Source organism: Lycorma delicatula, chromosome 4, assembly GCF_047948215.1.
Source record: "Lycorma delicatula isolate Av1 chromosome 4, ASM4794821v1, whole genome shotgun sequence".
NCBI lineage: Eukaryota > Metazoa > Arthropoda > Insecta > Hemiptera > Fulgoridae > Lycorma > Lycorma delicatula.
Window position 1 is genome coordinate 46,603,388 of NC_134458.1, and position 17,873 is coordinate 46,621,260.

General features: G+C 28.4%; 1 protein-coding gene across 1 annotated transcript in view; it reads left to right on the forward strand.

Annotated features, from left to right (window-relative positions):
* The window catches only part of nompA (no mechanoreceptor potential A), a 60,485-nt gene that overhangs the window by 22,622 nt on the left and 19,990 nt on the right, over positions 1–17,873 (forward strand). The window contains exons 2-6 of the mRNA XM_075362851.1: positions 9,011–9,096; positions 10,872–11,133; positions 11,855–11,984; positions 14,255–14,406; positions 14,729–14,861. Coding sequence (XP_075218966.1) covers positions 9,011–9,096; positions 10,872–11,133; positions 11,855–11,984; positions 14,255–14,406; positions 14,729–14,861 — 763 coding nt within the window. The remainder of the gene's footprint in view (positions 1–9,010; positions 9,097–10,871; positions 11,134–11,854; positions 11,985–14,254; positions 14,407–14,728; positions 14,862–17,873) is intronic.

Sequence of the window (17,873 nt, forward strand, 5' to 3'; positions counted from 1 at the left end):
TGATCGAACTCTGTGTGAGTTCATTTGATGAGACTTGACGTGGTGAGTGTTTTAAGATTCTTACTAACTCTGTATCTTAATCAAGATAGCAAGTTATCAAGATATCTCAATTTGAATACCATTGAGGTAAGGCTTTGAGTTTGAGAAAAGCTATGTTCCCTTAAAACTCTTCTCATAATTTAGTGATATAGTCTGTGCATCGTGAGTATCTGTAGTCTGATGTAATGAATGTTTTAAGACAATGACAATGTCTGTAACTAAACTAGTTGCTGAGTAATTGTAGAAAAACTAAATTTTTTTTAGTCTTTATATCAAATTTTTTTAAAGTATAGGTTATATTACGGTAAAAATATAATCTCTTAAATTAAGAGTAAGGTAATGTTAGTTGGTGTTTTACTTACAAGATATATCTTTAATTTAGAGTTAAAAATAAACATAATACTATTAAATCTAACAAACTTACACGCCTACTAAAAAGTCATACAGTCATTACTAATAGCTGATGAATGTTCTAATGACAACAACAAAAGAATTGTAAGTTATGTACAATTCAAAAATTTGAAATGATATGTCTAATTTAGGATCACTTGTTTTTGACTGTTTCCATAAATAAAAATTCAGTTGACTTTTTTAAAAAAGGCAATTCTAACTTTTTTTTTATTAAAATAACATTACAGTAGGTCTGTAAATAAATAATCAGCTCCTAATAATGCAAACTGATACATTTATAAATCATAAACTTTAAATATATATATCTCGGCTTCATATTGTTATCACATTAAATTTTACTTTTTTAAAGTTTCTTAAATGATTAAAGCTGTTGAATAGTTTAATTAAATTCATATAGTTATTTTTCTCAGTCATTCATTTTAAAAATTCCAAAATTCTAATTTAATCGCATCATATTCACTGCTTGCTCATTACTTTCTATAGCAGAACAGTAATCTGTTCCGACAATAATGTGACATTAATCTTCATCAGAATGGCTCATCTATAACAAACATTTTTGTTTCTGAAATGAACATTACAGAGAAATATTTTATAAAGATAGATGTATAAGAATTTTTAAAGATTTTTATTTACTGCAATAACTTTAATTATCTGAGGTATAAAATAACTTTTAAAACATAATGTAATCTTATACATGCAGTAAAAGCACCAGTACCACTCTTTATAAAACTATCTCTCACCGAGTGACTCTTATAAGTCAGCTTACATGTTGATTTAACTTAAGTATTTGATATGTAATTATATCATTATCATCATTATTGTATGATTACTATACATACATACATACATTATTATCATTATATTGTATGATCTTAATTTTCAATTATGAGTAAATGAACCAGAAAAAATTTAGTAATATTACTGAATAGTTAAAGATCTTTTAATAAGTATTGCTCTGGTTATTACTTTTCTAGAGGAAATTGGTGTTTGAATTATATAATGAGTAATTTATCTCCAAATGATTGAAGATTTTATATAACAAATTTACATATCTCGGATCATTTACCACTAATTTTTATTCTGTTTAACAAAAGGTTTACTCGAGAGGTACATGTTGCTTAAATCTTTTTTTTTATTTTCATTATTCTAAATTTATGCGGTCAATGAATAATAAGTGAACTAGACTTGATATTTTGGAGCAAATCACTAAACAAGATATTTAATTCATTTCTTCATGAGGACCTATTTTTTAAGTGATCTTTCCTCTAATTAAAATATATATATATATATATATATATATATAAAATAAAAGATAAAAATTAAGAATGTTATAATAATGAATATAGAAGACTTAGGATAATGAATGTTAATGTAAAAACTTATGTAAAGAGAGTAAATTAAATTTTACAAAAGTATTTACCTGACAATTACAACAAACATACAAAGAAAATATTTATGTAAGGAGAAAAGTGTTTTTATGAATCATGAATTTGACTCCTAAAATAAGTTCAAATTTGCCGGGAAAGTAATTAAAAAAGGAAATGGGTAAACCAAATCTTGATGATGCTGAAATATTATCAATAATTACGTAAATAAACATTACATTTTTTAATAATTATAATTCATTTGGCAAAAAAAAAAAAATAGTGAGAAGGAATTGTGCTAGATAAGAGAATCCCTTTTAAATTTCAAGTTATGAAATTTCTAATTATTTAAAATTGTAATGAAAGTAATAACAGTTAAACAAGTCAAGTTGACAAACATTTTTTTTTGTAACAACAAATCTCCTGAAAAATTAAAGTTCTTGAAAGTGATTTCAATATATGTAAAAAAAAGTAACAAGAATTTAATGAATTTATAGATTAGTAAATCTTAATATTTTTAAAAATTGTGTAAATGATTTCATACAAATAACTATTGATATTCAGTTAAACTGATTTTAAAATCAATTTTTGAGTTTATTTATCAGTCGATTTATTAAAAAATAATTTATAACTGAAAATATACAGTTAAATTATATACACACAAAAATTATTTTTAAAATTATTACTTAAACATGTTAAATACTTTGTACCTCATACACCATAGCACTAATGTTGATAAATAAGTATTATCATGGTTTAATCTTTATTTTATTTAAAGTGTTTCTTAATAAATGTAAAAATTAAATTTTAGGCTGTAGGTTGAACTAAGTTAAGATTTAAAATGATTTAATTACTATTAATCAATTTTAAATCTCAACTTTCTAAAACTATTTAGTTTTTCAGTACATTAATGAAAGTAATATGTATTAGAGAACAAATTTATTTAACTGAATTTTTAATAATTTCATAAAATTTGCAGGATATAATGATTGGTAAAACATTAAACTGAATAATGGTTAATACAACCTGAACAATAAAAATATATTAAAGGTTTGGACTGGCTGGACTTAGATAACTGTAGGGTTCAAAGCAGTAGAAATTAATAACTGTAATTTCAAAGGAAATATTTTCCCTTATTCCTTTCATTTTTTAAATCAGTATGATGGTATTCTCTCAGGTACACAATAAAGTAGTCCCTTATTGGACCTCCGTATATCATCTTCTCAGATGGACGTTGTAACAAAATGTAAGGATCACAACATCTGAGCATAGAATGTAAGAACTTTAAACATAAAATGGCAGCTTATACAATTAAAAAATGAATGGATTTAGTTTAGAAATAGTTGGAATGAGTAAGATATAATGGAAAGGTGAACAGGACTTCTGCGGATTGTTTTCCTGAAATTTTGTAGGATAGGACAAGAATAGTAGCAACAGTTAAGAATACAAGACATTCACTTAATATGCTATTGTTAACAAAAGATTTTTAAGTATCTTGAAGAACACATTAAATATGATCAAAAAAAGATACCATGATTGGTCACTCTATAGAGGGACAAGTTGGATCTGCATTTATGTACTAAGAGTACTGATGAAAACAGATCTATTAATGGTTTTTTCATTCAGATCTAAAGTTTGGTTATATGTATTGATTGACAAAAGTAGTTTTAAAATGTGAAAAATTATCTACTATTCTTGTATTTTATTTTGCTTTGATTAGTAAATATTAGAAGCACAAATGATCCTGTGTTTATATTGAAGATGGTTTGAGATTACCAGAAAGTAATGTTTAGGCAATTGATTGAATTATTAACAAATATTTGAAATTGTAATATTATTAATAGCGTTCATTACTGTTTAATTCTGGATGCTTTTACTTTTTAATTGAGTGGGCAAATCATCCCAGCATGATGCTTGTGATACAATATAAGCTGCAAATAAGTGTAGCTTATATTTTATAGCTTGTTTCTTTTTCTTGAAATTGAACATTTCAAGTATATTTTTTTAGATTTCAAAAAGATATTCAATACAAATTGGGCTAATGACCCGACCTGTTAAGGTCTCAGAACAGTTTAACGTAATATAAATTTTCCATGAATTTATACAGATTTTAGATGCTACAACCTTGCAGTTGTAGGTAACTTAACATAAAATTCAAGTTACTACTGAAATATTGTCTTTCATTTCACAAAAATAAAAAGTATCCTTTGCTGGACTTACTGGAGGAAATAAAAAGTGAAGAAGTTAAGCCTTCTTGAGCTGTATGTTTGCAAAATCACGTTGTTGAATAGTTAACATCATTACTCTTAGACAAAGCAAGTCTGATAGCACCACTTTTACCTTAGGTCATTCATCAAAGTCATAAAAGAGACTGGACAGTTATTACATTGTGCACAGTACCTTACTCTGTAAGGGATCTTGGAATTTAGTTTAATCTAATAATTTAACTAGAAGAACATTTAACTCTTACCATTGCTGACTAGTGAGTATTATCTGTATTTATTCAGTCGTTTAAATTTATAGTTAAAAACTGCAGTTTTTGAGAATTAGAACTTAGTAACATATATGTGACTTAATAACGTGACCTAACTTCAAGTCAATACCTGTCATGGAATAGGAGGTACTAACAACTCAGTAAACATTAAAATAAGAATAACTAATTTTATCTCCTTTTTAATGCATTCTTTTTAATAAATCTTTTAACTTGCAACTGAAAACAGATCACTATCAATGAGCTCGCTCTATGATGAGTGATATTTACAAATGTAAGAGCTCCTTTCAGCACGATGACCCTACTTCTGTTAATGTTCACTTCCTTAAAACCAATTAATAAATATACCAGTTTTCTTGCCTATTACCAAGAAACCCTCTGTAAATAAAATCCACAAAATGTTTTGTACAATTTTTTTTTAAATTATATTTTTTTAACAGGGTAGAATCTCCATCCCTGTTTAAATAAAAAGAAAACTTCCAGGAAAAGTTGTTGCAAATTTTGAACTATTTCAATCATGTAACAGAACTGGTCTTGTCAACGACTGTTATCACTACAAAGAAAAATATACTGTAAATGCTCATGGTATAGAACATGTTCAACCAATTATGGGCTGTTCTCATAAAACTTGCACTTTTCTTTATGAAAGTAATCCAAGAAGGAAGTTATCTTTTAATATTGTACATGAAAAGAATTTCTTTCTTAAAAAATACATTTTCTAGTAAGATACAAACAGTTTAATTTTATGTTACATAGAAAAAGTGCTTAAACAGTACAGTTTTATGTTAAATCTGACATTTTGAGAACAGTTTACTATCTGATTTTGATAAACCAAATATCCAGTAATACAGAATGTGACTAGAAAGTTTTAAGAGTGGGCTTGTTATTTCAAAATGGCAATACTTACAGGCTATTATGATATATCTCCTTTAAATTCTGATTGAAGACACCAACTACAATAGTGTTTCCGCTTTTGGAAACACTCCTGGAAATTTTCTTTCTTAAGGGGGTTAAAAACCCTCTCCGTATTTGTCTGAATGTCTTCAAATTAAGTTACATTGGTATCCTTTCAGCAAAAATTTCAATTTAGGAATCAGGTAGAAGTCAGTAGGGGCTAAATTAGGGGAATAAGCGGGTTGCGGAATTACCGGAATTTGGCCAAAAATTCCGCTATCGAGAACGCACGATAAGCAGGTGCGTTGCTGTGGTGGAGGACCCAGAATTGTCTCGCCAGAGTTCACGCCTTTTCTTCCGCACATTTTCGCGCAAAAGCTGAAGGACAATTTATAGTATTCCTGATTGATTCTCTGCCCCCTGGAAGCAAATTCGTGATGCACGACACCGTAGAATCGAAGAAAACCACCAATATTGTATTCACATTTGACCATCTTCGTCACGCTTTTTTCGAACGTGGCGAACTTGTACCCTTCCACTGCGGTGTTTGTTTCTGGGTCGTACTTATAAACTCTTGATTCTTCGCCTGTAATTACTCAATTTAAAAAATTAATTAATTCAGCCCGATTAATCAGTTCTTGGGAACTTCTAGTCGGTTTGTTTCTCCTGGTCTCACTACAGTTTCGGAATGAATTTCTCGGACACTCGACGCATGTTCAAATCTTAATTTAAAATTGACTGAACGCTTAAAAACTTAAATTCAGTTCATCAGCCACCTCCCTAACTGTAAGTACGGTCAGATCGTACTAAATCACGAACGTTCACAATGTTTTCATTGGTTTTTAAAATGGAAGATCGGCCGGACCGGGGATCATCGTCAACAGATCGCGTCTATCTTTGAATTTGTTAAACCAGATAAAAGATGTGACCGACGCAGACATTTATCCCCGAAAGCTGTTTTTAAGGATTCACAAATCTCCAAAGATGATTTCCCGGTTTTCAGACAAAATTTGAGTTTCATTTTATCATCCATTTTACGAAATTAATAATCCGCCGAGACTGAAAACACGTCTTCACTCACCAGGATGCCAATCTGTATTTAACAAATACATCGCGGTGATCTTTTCAGGATATTTCAAGGCCAAAACAAGTTTCCCCATCCACATCCGCGGGCATACCTACCCCTTCCTATTTAGCAGTGACGGTATCTGTTTTAAAACTTTCCTATCACACCTCATAGTTTGATAAATAAAATCATATCTTTTTTTAAATATACACAACACCAATACACTAAATGAATAGAAATACTTCCTGTCTAATGTACTTTTTTTTACAATATTCTAAATGCGTCTCCCTAACTCATGAAAATCACCAGAAACACTGATAAATAGCAGTACCAGATGGCCATAAAAGTAACTGAAAATAGTTTATTCAACAAGCATGATCAGTTAATGTCTAAAAATTTAAGAGATTTGCTGCTAAATTTAAGAAGACACTTGCATGTATACAATTTAATACAACATGCTTGGAACATATCACTGTAGAAGTACAAAAATAATTATAAATATATATTAAAAAGCACATACCATGCACATAAACAGATAAGAAAAAACAAAATCATTCTTTATATCAAACAATCAAATTATATAGAAAAAACAATTTTAATCATGTATGTATTTTGAGATGAAATGAAAATTTGCTGAACATAACAAAAATCTTAACTACTTACTGAAAAAAAAAAACATTGGATTTACATTTGCACTTAAGTTTTTTGAAAGAACAATAAATTTAGTAAGCACGATATTTACAAATGATGAAATGAAACTAAATAAAAAGCCTAGAACACATTTTACACTAAACAACAAATAAATCAACTTTAATGAAAAATTACCCTTGACTTAGAAACAACCATACAAAACAAAATATGATATAAAATAAAAAACATATTCTATCTTACGCAACTCCATAAATACATAAATATTTAAACTCGCACTCCAAAAAAATGTAAATAAAAAACACAAATAAATTAGTCATTTCAAACAAGAGTCGCACAACATTTCTCATTATCACTTACCTTAAACAATACAATTTTATATTACATCCTCAAAAGCAACGTCCAAATTTACACAGGATTTAACAAACGAATTCCAAACCATTACTTAACACAAACATGAGTCTGGACAAATACATTTTCTGTAACAAATTCACCCCTACCTTTGAGGCTTTTAAAAAGTATACAAATTAATATTCCTATATACTCATATTTAAACAGCCTAAAGACTGTAAAACCCCAGCATAGATTTAGTGTAAAATGAAAGTGAATATTATAAACAAGTTAAAAAAACCATTAATATAACCCATAATTAACAACATTTCCATCATTTTACCATTATAAACTTAACGCCCTAAAGCAGAAAAACCATCCATTCCTAAAAATAAATTCAAACACAACAAAATACCCAAAGAACACATTTTGGAAATAATAAACTTATTAAATGTTATTAAAAAACAAAATAATTTTTACAATTGCATGTGTATACAAAAAATACACAATAAATTAAATTTCATATCTGAAAATGAACATAATAAAAAAATTAATTCTCTTTCCCTCACACTAATATTTTTTTTGTTGTCAAAACAAAAAAAAAAAATATACTTTCAAACATTGATTCACTCCTACACATATAATAATCCTACACATAAGAAATAATAATAATAAACAAAAAATTATCCTAAACAGAAAATACACATCAGTATATGTAAACAAAGATTCATAGAAAAAGCTCATTAATTTAAAAAAGCTGATCATATTTTAGCCTTCAAAACAAAAACCATAACAAGTCATTACATATAAAACTCCCCTGGAATATACAAATTATATTGTTCTGACTGCAAATTGTTCTTCATTAGACAACAGGATGCAGCTTCAAAGGTACAGTAACCACTTTATAGCAACATAATCAACGTTTAAAGATCTCCTCACAAATTAAAACTACTAATCTACCGTTAAAAAACCTTGATATTCTACACATATTCAAAAATTACATTTTAACAAGTCAAACATTATCAAATATATAACACACAACAATATACAAAATGTACATACACACCCTACCATACCTTTTAATGAAATACTAAATATATGTCTTCCTAACTGAAAAAAACTGCCAACACTAATAATACCTAATGATGCTAGGATAAGAACAACGGCCTAGTCATTTGAAGTTGGCTGCAAAAGCAATTAAAAGTATTATGATATGAGATTTTAAAATATTGAATTAAAGAAAAAGTTTGGTTCATTATTTAGTTAGTTTTTTAAATTGATAATTTTTTTTGGCAAGCTTTTGATAGTGTCTGTTTTTGTAAGTTCATCATAAGAGTATCTTCATCTCTATTGACTGATGAGAAAATCATGTTATATCTCTTTCAATCCATAAACAAACATCATTAAAACATAGTTTTTTCCTCAATAAATTGCTTTATGATTTATTGCATTTATCTGCTATGTGTTCATAGTTTAATTACATATTACCAATTTAAATGCATTTCATAGCTGACAGTCCCTGAGTGTGAATATAATTTTAAATTTTTGGTGAATCTGCATAGATTAAATCAGCGTTAGAGTATTTATATAGTTTATCATTTTTAACTCAAGATTCCATATAAAATACAAAAACTATTCATTGCTCAACCTAAACTTTTTAATTATTTATTTAATAAGCATGTATTTATCTAACATATTTTGAGTAAATATTTTAAATTATAATTTTTATCAATTTTACTAATTATATTGTTGTATATTTCTGTTTAGCTCAAACTACATGCAATCAAGGTTTGGGGCGTGTTGTTTATGAAAGATTACCAGACCAGCAACTTCAAGGATTTGATGATGATGTTGTAAGTATTAAATTATGACTATATTATATTTTTTATTTATTTATTTCATTTAATTACACAAAACGAATATGTACTCTTCAAGCTTAAACGAAATGTTGATCTATTGACATTTTTCTTTAAGTTAAACTTCTCCTAACCTAAATATGAATTTAATCAGAAACTAATACCACATCGGCAAACTCTACCACTTATTTCATTCTTTACTCAGCAAATTTAATATGTTTGTAACATCAGTTATTCACTAATTTTTTTTTAATGGCCACTAAGTCAGTTGGTGTTATTACTTGGTATAGGTAATTTCAAGCAAACCCACCAGGTTGGTCTAGTGGTGAACATGTCTTCCCAAATCAGCTGATTTGGAAGTTGAGAGTTTCAGTGTTAAAGTCCTAATAAGTCAGTTATTTTTACATGGATTTGAATACTAGATCATGGATACCGGTGTTCTTTAGTGGTTGGGTTTCAATTAACCACACATCTCAGGAATGGTCAAACTGAGACTGTACAAGACTACATGATACTTCGTTTACACTCATACATATCATCCTCATTCATTCTCTGAAGTATTATCTGAAAGGTAATTACTGGAGGCAAAAAAGGAAAAAGAAAGAAAGGTAATGTCAGCCAATCTTTGTTACCATTCCACCTCACCCTTCTTACAGTTCAGTATCCAGGAAACCAGTAGCACAATGATGTGGCTCTGTCTTACATAAACTATTGAAGATGCCACCAATTGCATCAAGATTTGTTATTATTTCTACAATGGTTTGTTACTATTTCAGAGGTAATTTTCTCTGTAGATTGTTGATTCAAAGAAGAATGAATCACATATATTCATTTTCCATGAAAAACTCCATACCATCAGTTGTGGTGTGCCTTATAGCTTGCTATCAGTGATCCAGCCGAGGTTCATGTTTGACCAATACCTGAAATTTTCTTGTTCATCTCTCTGATAATGTAAGAATTATTTTCAGTAGGTCATTGTCATCTTTCATCAGTAGCAAAGCCTATTTGCAATCAGAGTACAACCACCATCAGTTGAAGATTTTGTAGACTCCTTATAATCATATTTTATTGCGACTTTTTTCAGTATGCAGTGATGGTATATTTTATATTTTAATTTGTGTTAATGTTGAAATATCATCTTAAGTACTTAAATAATAAAACACATTCAAAAAGAAAAAAGATAATATTTCATTATTACACCATCCTACGTTAGAAGATATTATAAGTAGCTTTGTGAAAAAACTGGGTTAGTAAATATTTTTTTTTTTTTTAATTTTTATCTAATACTTGATATTATTTATCATTCCTTTTACATTAAAATATTAGCTACTATTAAACATTTGGAATAAAACATCTGGCTCCAAAATACATGTCTGTGTAGATTTTAACTTAAGTAAAACGTGTGCCTGATATTAAGATAAAGTATGGTTTAATATATTAAAAAAATTGAAAAAGTTTATGTTCACATATGAATCAGGCAGTATTGTATATTTATAGTTTTAGTTAGTCTTCTAACCCTACTGCTCATCAAAATTGTGGCTAATAAATATATACACTCAATGCTAAAGACATTACAGTTGGATGTCTTAGAAATAAAGCAGTAATATGCGTGTAGTGATGGAGAAGATAACAAGCAAGACTAAACCACAGCCAAAATATGGTGGATTTTGAGATGCTAAAATTCATTTATCCTAAAAGAATTGATATTTTTATAAGATCAGATTTTTTATTATTTATTTACTGTATATGATAATACTGTAATATTTTTTCAGGTTCGAGACACAGCACCTCCATTCCGAGTACTTGAAAAGTGTCAGGAATTATGTCTCAGAGATCGTACAGCAACAAACAATCTGGTACGCACATGTACATCATTTGATTTTCAACCAGGAAGTAGGATAGCATCATTTAGTGGAACTGTTGAATATGAAGAATCTACCTGCTACCTGACCAGAGAACAAGCTCACCCTGAAGGAATTGGAAATCTTGTACTTGTTCCTAACAGTGTTCATTACACAGAAGTCTGCCTTTCTTGTTAGTATTTTTATCTCGAAATATTGTCATCATTTTTTTATAATTTAAAGTAATTTTTGCTTGAATCTAAGTATATAACCATGTTGTATACAATGTACAACCATGTTGCTGGTTATACAATTTGTGAATATTTTTGTAGATAAATGAGATTGATATTAAACAAATTTACACATTTTATCAAAAACATCAGCCAGCAACTTTTATTTTGGCTCACACTATCATTAGACATTATGAAAATGAAAAGTGATTGCTCTACAGATTTTCTGGTTAAAACTATAGGAATTTATAGTAAATTTTACTGACCTCATCTAAACTTACTGAATTAATTTTGAAAACCTGCATGCTGGGTGCCACTTTCTATTAAAGAATTCAGCCATCACATAATTGTTAATATTATATTCCAAAAAAAGTTTTACTTCTCAATATAATGCATGAGTGAAAATTGTTCAGTAAACCCAGTTGGAGTGGTTTTAATTAATTTTACCTAACGTCTGTCTTTGATTCTTCCTTTCAAATTTTGGAATTTAAGTCTATGTTAATATATAACAACAGCCAAGTTTTAAGATCTTAAAAGATGTGAAGATTGGAAGTTCAAGATTTAAAGTGACATTAAAAAGATTTTATTGTCTACATTATATGCTTATGATTTCTTTAGAAATTTGTTTAATATACATGTAAAGAAATGATTTTTCACCATTTATTGTAATTTTTTTTATTGCAGCCAGTAGAGTTGAAAGAGAATGTCCTAATCGTCATTATGTTTTTGAACGGCATGCAAGAAAAAAACTGAAGTTACCAATGACAGATATTAAAGAAGTTATTGCAGCTAACAGAACAGACTGTGAAGACAGGTCAGTCATTAGAATTAGTAGATTTTCTGATAAAATTAATTTTGAATTATTTATGACTGCGACTGTTTTTAAAACGGATTCCACTTGTTTTCAATTTTGGTATTACTATTATTGCAGCTTGGATATGGTTAAATCTTATCATAATTGGTCTTAAGAAGTTTATCATTAATCTCTTTTGTGTGAGTAGGTGGCAAAATTTCCTTAGATAAAGGTCTTTTTTATTTTTATTTTTGTGAGGTACATTGTAATTTTCCTTTATTGAATAAAGATTATATATATATATATATAAAATAATATATATATATATATATATATACCTATAATACTATATATAGTATTACTATTTCACACAAAAACTATTACAGTAGCTGAGCTTACATTTATTGTATTTCTTAAAGTTGTGACTCATGTAAAGCACTTGAGATACAAATGTACCAATCCAAACTGCTTTCTCTGGTAATAATGATATTCATTAAACAACTAGTCCCTGTGGTGAACAGAATAAGATTCTATTTCATAGATTTAATGTAATTTCTATTGCAATAGGATATCACTTTGATATACAGTCTGCAATAGAATATTCAACTTAGTGAGAAGGATCCATAAACCACTTTACTCTTCATCTGCCTAGTTTTTATATTATGGTTCTTATTGTTCTTAAGTATGGCTGTACGATTTGCGGGAATGACTTTTATCTTATGTCAGGTCACCTATAATCATAATAGCTCTGGTTCTCTGAAGTGATTAAATTTTTAATTGTTTTTAGCTTGTTTTTAACTTAGTTATGTCACATAGCTCAAGGTATGTTAGAAATGATAATGCAGCCAAACCAGTGATTAACAAAAATGTATTGCCAATTTCTGTAAAAATATCTTTGAGCTGACATAATCTTTCAATTGTTTGTCTGAATTGTTTATGGAACATCTGAAAGCCAATTCTTTATTTATCCCTCCAACCATTAACCTTTCCAATTGATGGCTGCTAGTCAAACTAAAACAGAGGTATACTAACTCCATAGTATACATTTTTATTTGACTAATAATAATTTGCCATCAGTTGATTGCATACTCCTAATATGATTCCACATTTCAAAACCTGTTTGGGTTTCCTACTGTCATTTTTTTATTTCTTTAAAGCACTTTATAAATATTTTAAACAATTTGTCTAATTCCTAAACCTATCTTTGATACCAAGAGATTTCTTTTCTACAGAAAACTCTTTGGGCTTAGTCTGCTTTTGTTGTCTTACTTCATTCATTTATTTTTAGTAACAAAATAACATAATTCTGTAACATCTGATACCACAGTTTTTACCTCCTCATTACCTTCCTTTCAGTTAAATTTAATTTACCTTTCTTTTACTCTTATTTACTTTCACATAAAAGTTTTACCCCTCAGCAATGTATTCATATCGTACACTGCTTCTAACTTATTTCTAGGTTCAGCAAATTATCATCAGCAAGTTTTTAACATTTTTATATTTTTCCTGGACTGCTACATCAACACTAATTTACAGAATTTGCTTTGTTATTATCTAACTTCTTTCTACATTACAGATTGTCTTTTCTATACTTCATTGTTTATATTCAGAAAAGTTATTCATTTTAATCTATACTATACTGTACGTATAAATACATACCATGAACTGCTTAAAAAATAAATTGTATTAGTTTAATCTGTGAATAATATATTTGATTGTATTTTTAAACATTCTTCATATCAAAAATTATCTACTTAAAGACTAGAATTTAATGTTACATTGCAAAGAATTTCATAACATTTATGAATCATGTTATGGGAGCACCCAGTCTATCTGGGCTCGATTTCCTACAATTTAATTTTTATTTATTGTATAGCACTGAGATAAATAAATTTTATTAAATATTTATTTCAGTATAACTACAGCTAAATTATAATATAAAAAATGCAAGTAAAATAGTAAAAATAAAGATAAGTTCTTTATATAAACAATAATGTATAAATTTCTGTTTAAAAAGTATTTATTTATTAGAAATTGTTTCAGAATTGTAGAGAATGATTCTTGTCAGTTTTATTGCCTTTCTTTAGTTAGAAATGCATTATAAAACAGTACAATATCCTAATAAACCAGGTTTTATTTAGAATTTTATTGAAGTAATTACTTGATCAATTGTAAGGTAAAAAAATATATTGGAATACTTTTCTGTTGTAACCAAATGTGTTTACAAAATAGATATTTTTAGAAGGTTGCTACTTTTTTATATCAGAAATTTTTGTGTAATTGTTCTGCAGGTGTCTAAATGAATTTGGATTTGTTTGCCGTTCAGTGTCATATGATGCAACTGCTCGTAGTTGTTGGTTAAGTAGATTTACTCGTCGTTCACATCCTGAATTATTAGAAGATGATCCAAATTCTGATTATCTAGAAAATACTTGTTTGAATGGTACGTAGTAGTTGTTTTGTTTTTTTGTAGACCTAGATCGTTGTTATTTGTAATCTTAATATTCAGAAATATATTGAAGAATATGCGTAGAAGTGCAGGATATCTTGTCAGAATGAGAATATGTTGTATAGTATATTTATAATATTATATTATTTTTATATTAATGCTTTATATTTATTATATTATTGTGTTTCTCTGTGTGTACTCTTTCAGCCCAGATCTGACTTTCTTTACAATATGTAGTTAGTTTATGAGGTAATTTCTGAGTATTTATTTGTGATTATTTATTTATTTAGAAGTAATATTCATTTTTTATTTGCAGTGGAACGAAGATGTGATGGTCCAATTATTTTTGTAAAAGAAGAGAACAAACGTCTGGGTGGTCCATTCGAAGTCGATATCTACACAAATTTATCACTTGTTGAATGCCAGGCTCAGTGTCTAAGAGCAGAAAAGTAAGAATTCTGATCTTGTCCATGACAGAGTATTCTGATAATCTGTCATGAAAATTTTATAAAGTTCTCTTCTTTAATGGCACTCCATCAAATTTACTTTAACATTTTTTAATCTTGTGTCATTGCTGGCATTTTTTTCTCTTTTAGTTTCAAAGGTATATGTGTTAAAATGTATTGAAAAAAAATGATTATATTTGCATTCTGTCATTACAAACATTACAATACATAAATGAAACTATTAAATATTCTTTGTCAGAATATTATGACAGATTCAAACAGATATATTAAGAATATAAAGCCACTCCATTTTAAAATAGACTAAAAGGTTTGCCAACCATCTCTTCAAAACAAATCATGATTATAGCAAAATTAACAACAGCCTTAATATTTCACACATATACAAAAAAGGATAACATTTCAATCAATTCAATTTTCTATTTAGGTTGTTTGTTATTATTTCTCCAAGGTATTTAAATTGGGTTACTATTTTGCCTTTATTACCGTTTATGTTTACTTTTGATTGTGTTGATTTTTGGGGCATAATTTCTGTCTTTTCAAATGATATTTTTGAGGCCAATTTTATTTGTAATGTTTTGAAATGTTAATATCTGTGTAGTAGCTTCATTAATGTCATTTGCTAATAGTGTCAAGTGGTCTGCAAAACCAAGGCAGTTTGTTTTAATTTTTTGGTCTATTTTTATTTTTAGGGGTCATTTTTGAGCCATTCTCTCATTACCATTTTCTGAGCGCAGTTGAATAGTAGCAATGAGAGGCCATTGCCCTGGCACAATTCTGTTTTGATTTCAAATGGTTCCAAGAATTTGCCTCTGAATTTCACTTTTGACTTGGTATTTGTGAGGGTAAGTTTTATCAAGTTTATTAATTTTGGATGTAGTCCAAGGTGTCTTAGAATTTTTTTAGGGATTCTCTGTGGATGCAGTCATATTCTTTCTTAAAGTCTGCGAACATTATCACCATGTCTTTCCTTTTTTCTGTTGTAATCCATTATTAGCTTGAGACAGGATCTGGTCTGAAACCTCCCTGGTATTCTTCTAGTACTTTCTCGAGTTGTAAACTGATCCTGTTGAAAACGATTCTTGAAAGAATTTTGTATGTTGTGTCTAGGAGTGAAATTCCCCTGTAGTTGTTAGGATCTATTTTGTCCACTTTTTGTCTAGTGGGTGGACAAGAGCTGCCGTCCAGGGTTCTGGTAGTTCTTTGATCCAAATGCATCCAGATGCATTTTAGAGGCACGGTTTTGTTACTTCCTTTGAAGATTAATTTAATTTTAATTTTGACTACATAGTGGTCTGAGCCTGTGTCTAGTCCTTGGAGGGCACAGTGAAGACAGTTGTAGATTTTTTTGTGGTGGTGTTTGTCCATGAAGATATGATCTAGTTGCCATTCTCCTTCAGTGTAGTCTGGGTGATTCCAGGTTTTGAGTTTTTGAGGTTTCCTCTTGAAATGTAGATTTCGAGATTAGATTGTGGTTTCTGCAGAAATTGATGAGTCTCTGTCCGTTTTCATTTTTTCTCTTCTGGACGGGCCAGTTTCCAATGACATCGCCATATCTTCTTTCTCAATTAGTTGTTTAACATGATTTTTGGGGATGTTATTTACGGTCTGGTCAAGTAGTCCCAGAACTTTTCTGTTTCTGTACGGTCTTTTAGAGATTTGTTTTTATTATTAGTGGAGATGTGGGCATTTATTATGGTGTAGATTTTATTTGATGCTTTTAGGGTGAGTGATGAGATTCTTGGGATTTTGGGATTGTGACTTGAATTCTTGTACAGATTTTATTATTTTGAGGCTGACCAAAAATCTGTTCCAAACTGTGGGACACTTTTCACCACTCTCTATGCAGATACGTTAAGCCTATATCCCTGAGATTCCATGGCGTTCTGGTCAGTGTTTCTTATTTCCTGCAGTCCCATGATGAGAATTTTGTGTTGGTCCATTAGTTGAGTTATTAAATATATAAATACAAACAAAATTTCAATTTGATAAACCATCAAACAATATTTGAGGGAGACAGTCTTATAAAAACTGCTATAGGTAGCAGCATTCGTATAAATTAATACACAATTTACATATTTAGTATTTTTATTTTAAATATTTTTTATGCAATAATGGAATTATTTCAATCATGATTGAGGATATGGGATCCTGTCTTATTACTTTCATGAAAAATTAAGGTAATATATCTTATCTTAATTCTGTACTAGGTGGTTTATTTAATAGAAATTAAATATAATTTAACAGTACAGAGGAATAATGTGAATTTTAAAAAGATTAATTTCCAGAAAAATAATTATATGTATGTATATTATATAAATTAAAAAAATAATACATTTTTGCCACATTTTAAATACTTGACTTACTAAAGTAAAAAAATATACACTATAATAACATCAGCTAATCCCACTGCAGATTGCCACAAATGTGATTGACAACATTGATGTGTTTAAAAAAAGTGTTAGATTATAGTAAATTTGGTTCTGAGTGTCATTAAAAATTAACATTTTTTTAAGAATTCATTTCACAGATTTATTATCTAAATAAAATTTAAACGATAGGTAGTTTCCTTATGAAACATAATATATAATAAATTATAGGAAGCTGATTAAGCTATACTTTGTGATATAGTAATCAGCATTGTGAATACTATATTGTTAGATATTACAGTGTGATGGAAATTTATGCCTAAAAATGAAAATTTTCATTTATTAAAAGTACCCTTGTTCATCAAATAATAAATCCCCGTAAAAAAGATTTTCCATATCAAAAGCCAGATAAGAGTTTTTAATAACTTAACAACTCTTTTAATATCTTCGGAAGTTTTTTTATATTAGTATGCATTAAAAAATATTCATGACTAAGAAATGATTGATAAAGTGGTAACGTCAATACAAGTCATTCAAACATGTTTTTATCCGTGTGATTTGTTAAAAAAAAAAAATAGATTGCTGTATCTTTAAAGTAAAAGTATCTTTAAACTAAGTAAAATTAAAG